At 42.7% G+C, this 9,005-nt stretch overlaps 1 protein-coding gene across 1 annotated transcript; it reads left to right on the forward strand.

Moving 5' to 3' along the window:
* The first annotated feature begins 233 nt into the window (after positions 1 to 233).
* LOC140338233 (borealin-2-like) lies at positions 234 to 5,324 on the forward strand. The gene is made up of 10 exons (XM_072422356.1): positions 234 to 395; positions 1,099 to 1,227; positions 1,552 to 1,595; positions 1,686 to 1,746; positions 3,078 to 3,163; positions 3,293 to 3,348; positions 3,705 to 3,782; positions 3,870 to 3,987; positions 4,977 to 5,063; positions 5,185 to 5,324. The coding sequence occupies exons 1-10, from the start codon at positions 260 to 262 to the stop codon at positions 5,236 to 5,238; spliced, it is 849 nt and encodes a 282-aa protein (XP_072278457.1). The 5' UTR covers positions 234 to 259; the 3' UTR covers positions 5,239 to 5,324.
* The last annotated feature ends 3,681 nt before the right edge of the window (positions 5,325 to 9,005 follow it).

A 9,005-nucleotide genomic window follows, 5' to 3' on the forward strand; every position in this document is an offset into this window, starting at 1 on the left:
GCACCACATAAAATGATCATGTTATGGGTATCATATAGAGACCACTCCCCTTCCACAAACCTTTCCAGGTAAAGCCCCACCCCTTTCTTTACTACTGCATACCCTATAAACCCCTCCCATACTAAAAACATAGTAAGCTCCACCCCTTTTGATATAAAGCATGTGACCATAGTACTGACCACACCTCTATGACCAATTTGTTGCATGTAGGGTAAGCAAAGGATTGCCATTAGTTGTGGTCTGAGGCTGATTTAGCAAAATGCATCCAAAAAGGAACAGAAAGCAAGGGGGCCGAGCTAAGGGGAGCGGAGATTCTGGTTTGGGTCTGGTGGACCCCCTGCAAGAGCAGAAGAATGAGAAAATTCGCCTGTTCATGTTGGACTTTATTCAGCAAAGTGAGTGTGATGAAGGTTTGTACTACCTGGGGGGTGGGATAGGGTGTTGGGTGTGATGGTGAGATTGAAGTGTGCATTGGGCTTATCCATGGGTTCTGAGGTCTGACCCAGGGGTACATTGGTCAAGTGGATTAAACAGAGGGGTGCTGAGGTCTGACCCAAGGGTGCAGGGATATGGTGGGGTACATTTGGGGCCTTACCCAAGGGTGCAGGGGTGTGGTGGGATAAATTTGGGGCCTTACCCAAGGGTGCAGGGGTGTGGTGGGGTAAATTGGGGGCTTACCCAAGGGTGCTGGGGGGGATGCATGGGTGCTGGGGCCTCCACCAAGGGTGCAGGGGTGTGATGTAATAAACTGGGGGGGTTGCATGAGTGCTGGGGTCTGACCCAAGGGTACAGGGGTGTAGTGCTATAAACCAGGGGAGGATGCAGGGTGGGGAGGGTTGTCAAACACAAACTAGCAGGTGTGCAAAGTGTTTTAACTCTTTGATCAAACTCATCAAACTTGTGTAAAATAATAAAAAAAATAATTGCATGCAAACACCATAAACTCCCCACCACTCTCCATCCCAACACCCACCATGGGTTAGTGAAATTTTCTCTATCAGGGATGCCCAGTAATAACCTTTCCTTACTCCATCTATGTATGTATAGAATTCCACAATAAATTGCTGCTGTGATAAAAGTTCTTCTCGTTCCTGCCAGAGAAGGATCGCATTATGGAGGTGAAGAAGGAGCTGGAGGTGCTCGGCGCTCTCCCGGATCAGATCCTGGAGGTGGAGCTTCTGAAGATGCCGCTTTCAATCAGACAGATGAAAGTTGGAGATTATTACAGTGAGTGATCAAGAACGGTCCTTGTCTTTACCCCAATTATTAAATTCATCAGTAATTAAAAACCAACATGGTGATCTCCCCAGCTCTATCTAGCTGGGTGCACCAACCGGCACTTTTCAATAACCCCTCTGCTGTTCTTGGTTGGTTACTGAAGAGTTGGGTCACAATACAGGGGCTGCCTCCCGCCTACAATTTACGGCTATGTACAGCACCCCAGTAACGTCTTCATGGCTACAGCAGAGGACCCCAATAGATAGATGTGGCCATGAGCACACAAGGAGGAGCATCAGAATGATGACCTCTTCTTTCTCTTTCCCTTTACAGAGCTGATGGATGCAAACAAAGTGGATGATGCTGCACTGGTCAAGGTGAGTCCTGCCAACTGAATTGGAACCCCATTTAAAAGATGGCTTTGTGCTTTTTGGTTACTCCAAGTGTTTTAAATGCTTTTATTGCAGGTGGATAGTTTGGAGGAAGAGCTGCGTGAAGCCAAACTTGTAAGAAAGAACAGCAAAAAGGGTGAGTGAGGGTCTGGTCCACCCCTCCTGGTAATTCTTGGCTTTACCATATTGGTGCTGTGAGTTGCCATGTTCTGTTGGCACATGTTGTGGGTTTGTCAAATTTCTTTTTTATTTAAGTCCAAATACATGGAGCACAAGGAATGGGGAATTATTGTTCTTATTACACAGTATTTATATAGCGCCGACATATTGCGCAGCGCTGTACAAAGTCCATAGTCGTGTCAGTAGCTGTCGCTCAAAGGAGCTCACAATCTAATGTCTCTCATAGTCACGTCAGTAACACAGTCTAAGGTAAATTTTGGGGGGAGCTAATTAACCTAACTGCATGTTTTTGGAATGTGGGAGGAAACCCACCCAAACACAGGGACAACCTGCAAACTCCATGCAGATAGTGCCCTGGCCGAGATTCGAACCTGGGACCCAGCGCTGCAAAGGCCACCATGCTGCCCTAAACCCTTGGTACTGGCCTAGCCAAAGTTCAAATGAGGAAAACTATTTGCCAGATGTTTGGCTGCAAATTGCTGACTGCTAAGAATCTGGTTTGGCTTGCAAAGTCACCTATTTCTCTTGAGTCTTCGTGAAAGACCTGAACACATAGGCGGCTTTGACCCAGCAGAAAGATTCTAGTTCTTCAGTTTTTGTCAGAATGGCATTTTCTTGGTTTCAAGTCCAAATATGAGTGGTCTGGTTCCATTACTCGAGCAGATCCATAGGGTTGGAGTGGTACACTTCCTTCCACTGCAGTCAACCTGGCTATACTGCAGTTGGGGTCACAACATTAATCTTCCTCTGTTCTCTCCAGCTGCTCCTTGAGCACATTTGGAGAGCTCCCTCCAGCCCAACGGGTTCCTATTCTGTTCCTCAATCTCCCTTTTGTGGTGGTAAAATGGCCCCGAGAAGGTCATGCACCCTAATAACATTGAGATGTAATGACATAAGCTGCCTGCTGACACAAAACACTCCTTAGTGCCACCTGAACTCTCTAGAAGGAATTGGTAGCCAATAGGCAACACTATCAGTCAACACCTTGTAGGGTTGCACATTCTCCAGTCTTCAAATGGGGTAGGGGTGCATTTGCAGGATAGTTCAAGAAAATATTCCCAGGTTAAAACGTTTAGGGAACATTAACACACTCTTCTGTATCTGTCATCTGCAACCCTTATTTAATGTACAGTGCTGAGTAATATGTTGGCGTTATATACATCCTGTTTATTAATAATATAATAATAATAATAATTTATTAATAATGTATGAGGTTCCAGTGCACACCTGCACATCATGGTTTTGGTTGCATTGAAAAATAACTATATTGGTAATTGCCTTTTATAGTTAAGGTTACGACTACTACAGAATACCACAACCCCGTCGGCTCCAAAGTGACATCCACGGCCCAGAAGACCAGGACGGTCCAGAAGGTGCGTTAAATGGGAACTAATATTCAGTAAGCTTTTTGTGCCTTTGTAAAGGATATTAAAGCTGTTAGGTGCAGTTTTGTAACCTGGTCATTTAATTTAATTCAAACTTGGTTCTTTTTTTCTTTACAGATCGCAAAAAGTAAATCCTTTGTTGGTGAAAGTGCCAAGAAGCCAACCATAGTAAGGTAATCCTATATGTTAGAAAAAAGCGATCCAGTAAATTCATAACTTCATGTAATCTCTCTGATGTAAACCATTCCTAGGTTGCTTTCCCCTGATTTTTTTAAAGATGGGAGGTATTCTGTAGTCCTAACCCAGGGTGACAATGCTGCCAATCCACAGATTGTAAAACTATCAAGCTTTCCTGTTTTCCTTTAAACTAACTCAAATCCCCCTCTGCAGACTAATCCCTAAATCTTTATTTTTGATGCTGCAGATTCTTTGCATGGTAACATTTCAAAAACTTTCCATGAGCAGCTTTCTGTACTGAAAGATTGTTGTGATAACTTTGGGGTATGATGACCATTTTCTAAATCCATAGGTCTGTATCTGCCACCCCCCTCCATAAAGCACCCAGAAAGGTTTTGGCGTCTGCTTCATCCTGTCGAACAGAATCCAGGTACCGTGATTAGTTGAACGGTGATAGAAAATATATTGAACGAGATTGCATTGATTACAACTGTGAATGTCATTCTCTCTGCATCAGGAATGCATCTGCTCCATACACCCGGTCAACCCGAAACAGAGCAATGTCTTCACTAGGTGACAACCTACCGCTACTGGATGGTGTCCCACTTCTACATATACCACTGATGGATGGCCAGGTAATTGCTATATTTGTCTTTGGGGAAGCTGAGCATATCCTGGGAACAAAATTATGTTTCCTTCCATGCTTAACAGGCGTCAAGGTGTAATGATCAGGTCACATGACCCAAGTGCGTAGGTGTATCTTTATACAATATTTACACGTAGGCACCTGGTCATGTGACCAGATGCTTTGCCATTGATGCCTGTCAAGCATGCAAAGAAGCCTAATTTTCTCCAGGAGATTTATTTTAGCCCCCATATGATTTGAAAGCCAAGGGGACAGCCCATAAGTAAAATATTGAGATGCAAGGTCAGCTTAGTGAAGCCATTGGATCAGTGATTATGAAGCCCAGGTAACTAAGACAGACTGACCTTGACTTAAATATGTCTTTGTTAACCTGTTTGTAACCATTGTTTACCGGTGATGGTGGCCAAAGAATCTTCTAGCATTTATTTCCAGGTATATTATGTTACTGGCACCTCGCTGGATCCACACCTTTTCCCGAAATATCACCACTCTTGGTTCAGATATGGCTCCTCCAATGACCTACTAAGGACTTCCTAACTCATAACCTCATCACAAGCACAGCTCCAAGACTTTCTAGAGCTGCCCCGACTCTCTGGAATGGTCTTCCTTGTCCTGTTCGGCTTGCTCCTACTTTCTGCTTTTAGGAGACCTTTAAAACCCAACGCTTCAACCTCACCTACCCGTCTTCTTCTGTCTCTTAAACCCTCACTACTTCCTCCTATTGTGTGATACTTCCCTCCTACCTTCTAGATTGTTAGCTCTTCTGAGCAGGGTCCTCTCCTTCTACTGTGTCACTGTCTCATTTGTAACCCCTATTTCATGTACAGCACTGCATAATATGTTAGCGCTCTATAAATCCTGTTTAATAATGCTTTACTTTTGGAAGCTAAAAGGTCAGGGGTCACCTGACATCTGGCAATTGCTGCCTATCATTTACCTGACCTTCCCAAAAATACACCTTTTTTTATTTTATTTTAGACCCTGTCGTCAGCTGTTGATGATTTGGAATCTGTGGATGTGGAGCTATTAAGACCAGACACTGTGCAGCACATTCACAATCTCGTTGTAAGTCTCTTGCCACAGTTTATCCCCAGTGTGATGTCTATCAAAGCCCAAATTGTGTGTGTGTGTGTGTGTGTGTGTGTGTATATTATAATTACATTTTTTTTTTTTCCCTACCTTCCAGGGTCAGCTGACCAATCTGTGCAGCAAAGCATACACCATGGGGGCCAGCCAGTGACCTGAGCCATGACCATGTGTGGCCACATGGATGATCTACAAACCATATAAATGTTTAGGGGTTACCATGACAAATTTTAGTGAATTCTAATATTTTAACCTTTTAAATGTTTTAAAATAACTTTTTGTATGTTAAACACAATAAATTATGAATACATTTGCTTTCTTAACTATAACTTGTCTGTGGTATTTATCTTAAGAGTAGCCTCTAGGAAAAGAAGAAATTGAAAATGGAAGTTGGTTTTCAATTTTTGATTTTTAGTTCACTGAATTTCTTAACAAACTATTTAGCTGTATTTAGAATTGGGTCTCTGCAGCCATAAATCATGCTGCTAGTTAATTAAAATCAAAAATACTAAACTTTAAAAAACTAAAATAGAGCAACTTCTTTTTTTTTTTTTTTTTTTTTTTATCCGCCCTGCTGATAATTTGATCAACTTTAGTGTTAGGTTTTATCTTGGAGTAGATCCTAGACATTGCTAAAACTGTGGCACATCTAAAGCTGTGCAACATCTCTAAAATATGCCCTCACCTCTCCCCAGAGACCACCAAATTCCTAGTGTGTGTGTGTGTGTATTATCCCGCGGCTGGTCTATTGTAACGTCTATTCTTTTGGCATTCTGCTAACCAGGCTCTCACCTTTTACAATTTACCATGATTTGCTGCAGCCAGACTTATCCATCCATCTCATCATCCCCATCTGATGCCAATTTGCTACTTTATTAATTCCTCACTCATAACCTCATCACTTGCTCAACTCCCAAGACTTCTCTGGTATCCCATTCAGCTTGCTCCTACTTTCTGCACATTTAAGAGATCTTAAAACCCAAACTTGGCTACCCATCTTCTCCGGTCTTTTAAACCCTTACTACTTCCCACCATTCCAGATCTTCCCTCCTATTGTGTGATCCTTTGCCCACCTCTTTGATTGTAAGCTCTTCTAGGCAGGGTCCTCTCCTCTTGTCATTTTCAAACCCCTATTTAATGTACAGTACTGCCCATATTGGGCAGTGATGGATTATTTTGTAAAAGCCTTTTTACCCCAGTATAATATCCTTTACCTGGAAAGCTTCTGTCTTTTCTGCAGCTGGCACTAAAATTTTAGGTTGCATACACACTTGCAATAATTGTCATTGAAAATGATCTTTCACAGACCTTTCAAAAGACTGCATGACACACGAATGAGTGCTGTACATACTATATATATATATATATATATATATATACTCCATCGTTCTCCCCCTCCATAGAGCAGAGTGTGTGTGTAATATATATATATTACACACACACTCTGCTCTATGGAGGGGGAGAACGATGGAGCAGCACCCCACTGTGCCCTCTCCCCCTTCACTTCCATTAAGGTCGTCCATGGATCCACCAAAACGGTTGTATGGCCGACGGGTGTTGTACACACGCCAGATTCTCGTCCGATATCGGCCCAAGAAGTGGTCAACCACTTCTTCATGGGAACATGTCTAGAGACTGGCTACTAGACCTGAGCACTCATACATGAGAGGTCACATGCCCCCTAATACCCAGAAGCACCAAGTATAACTGAAGAAGTCTTGACTTCTCTCTCAATAGGCAAGATGATTTTTTTCTTTCATGTGGACCTTTACTGAGACATATAAGCTGCCATTGGTGACCTGGAACTATTATAAAGCCTACTTGGTTGGTGGTCTCATCCTCCATTTTTAATACTTTCTGAATCCCTGCCTCAGAATGAGTATGCAGATCAGCTGCTCTAATTGAAGAATAACAGGTGCGACTAAAACTTGCTAACTGTGTGTCAATACTTCCACTGTTTTCTTCTGCAGAAGATAAAAGCTTTCTCCAAAGTTAAGATCGCATAAATGCTGAAATAGTAAATATGCCACCCATACTTTTGTACAGGGCATAGTGACACTGAGGCTGGCATGAGGAACCAATGAGTGCACTGGGCATGGAGAGAGCCAAGAATTTATTCTTGCAGTGAGAATTTCAATGCTTTTTTTAACCTCTGAGTGGTAGTCCCAAGTGTGGCTCGGGGTAAAAAAAAAACCTGCTGAAAGCAGTAACCCTGAGCCACTTGGGGTAGCTAAAAACATAAAAAAAATAAACACTTACCTGGACAGAAATGAACCAAGCCCCTAGGACGGGCATGGCTAAACTACAGCCCGTAAAGCTTTTTTTTTTTTTTTATTCGGCCCATTGAACTCTCCTCTCTACTTCTGCAGCTCCACTGAAGTAGATCCACAGTCTTCCGGTGGGGGGTTACACTGGCCAGAGCCACGAACCATGTCCGCTGTACAAATCCCAAAGCTCAGGGAAGTGGGCAGAACCTGCCTGTTGTCCCATCCCAGGCTCAGATCTGCGATGGGAGAGTGGGAGGCGTTATGTCATCATGATGTCACATTCAGTGACACCCCATCCATCTGATCCTGGCCCGGCCCCTCTGCCAAATTTTAGAACCCCATGTGGCCCCTGAGTCAAAGTTTGCCCACCCCTGGCCTAGGAGGTTAAGCAGGTGTGACTCAAGTCCAAGATGTATCAAACATCTGGGACACCTGTCTAGATGCCAGATAATGGTAAAGACCTCATATGTTCAAATCCAGCAACTAACTGTAAACCGATTTATTATTTTTCTAGTACATTCTGAGTGGAGAATAAAAAAGCAACAGTGACATTGTTGGGGGCTATATGTTCTCATACACCCAGCAGTAGCAATCAGCACGGTTATGCTGCAGAATTTCAGACTAAAGACAACAGGAATCAACCATCTGTCACTCTTTAATTTTCCAATCATTGTAAGTCAGATGTATCAAAAAAACATTTTTTTCCCACTTTGGTATCAGGGCTCCAATTTTGATGGTGACAATCTAACGTCGGAACGTGATGGTAAGTCTGCCAAGAAGGGACACATACTGCAGCAAAACATTGACATTTCTTTATCAAGGACAATTAGGACATTAGGGAAGGGTAGACAGAGCTTCAACTATAACAATTCAGATCTTACCAAGGACTTACCAGATAAATGGGTTGAGGGAAAATAAGCTTCATAATGAACCTGTTTCTTTATCTCACATGGGTAAAGCCCAAGTTCCCATTAAAATCCAAATTCAGCAAAAGCATATTTTAAGTAGTAAATGATATAATACTTCTTGTAGCTGAGGAAAACTCAGCTCACTGCAGGACAAGAGATAAAAGAAATGGTTATCCCCAAAACAAGATGCACACTGCGGTAAAAAAATCTGCTCCCTCAACAATGCTTGGCCATGTAAACATCCAGTGTATGTGTAGTAGGGATGTCCCTGCCCAAAGAAAAGAGGGCGGCTGGAGATTTTCAGACAGTGCTGCAACACTGATAGAGAATAAGGAAAACTATACCCACCTGGATTCTTTGAAAGCCTAAAATTGAATAGGGTGCATACTAAGTATTCCAAGGAAAAACAAACCGTTTACCCGGCAAATCCTACATGCAACACCAAACATCAGAATAAGGTTTCCACAGAAAAGACACTCATAGTAGCCCATACCAATATGATATCAGGACAGACAAACATAGATCTGTTACAGCTAGGCTGGAGGAAGAAGCACTGTAGATGGCCCCCATGGTAAAGAGGACTACAAATAGGAATGCCAAGGCTAGGGAAGGATACATTTTTTTTTTTAAATATATAGTTTTGTCCTGACCTTGTCAACCTGCCGATATGGAAATGTCAGGAAAAGTGTTTTTCAGCAACCAGGACAGATTTCCTAGCACTTGTTATGAACATACACATACCAAAC

Source organism: Pyxicephalus adspersus, chromosome 9, assembly GCF_032062135.1.
Source record: "Pyxicephalus adspersus chromosome 9, UCB_Pads_2.0, whole genome shotgun sequence".
NCBI lineage: Eukaryota > Metazoa > Chordata > Amphibia > Anura > Pyxicephalidae > Pyxicephalus > Pyxicephalus adspersus.

Bases quoted from the DNA above. Each gene is read 5' to 3' on its own strand.
- LOC140338233 (XM_072422356.1), top strand. From the start codon at position 260: ATGCATCCAAAAAGGAACAGAAAGCAAGGGGGCCGAGCTAAGGGGAGC. The intron at 396-1,098 runs GTGAGTGTGATG...CGTTCCTGCCAG, and splicing joins GTTGGACTTTATTCAGCAAA to AGAAGGATCGCATTATGGAG. The intron at 3,349-3,704 runs GTAATCCTATAT...CTAAATCCATAG, and splicing joins AAGAAGCCAACCATAGTAAG to GTCTGTATCTGCCACCCCCC.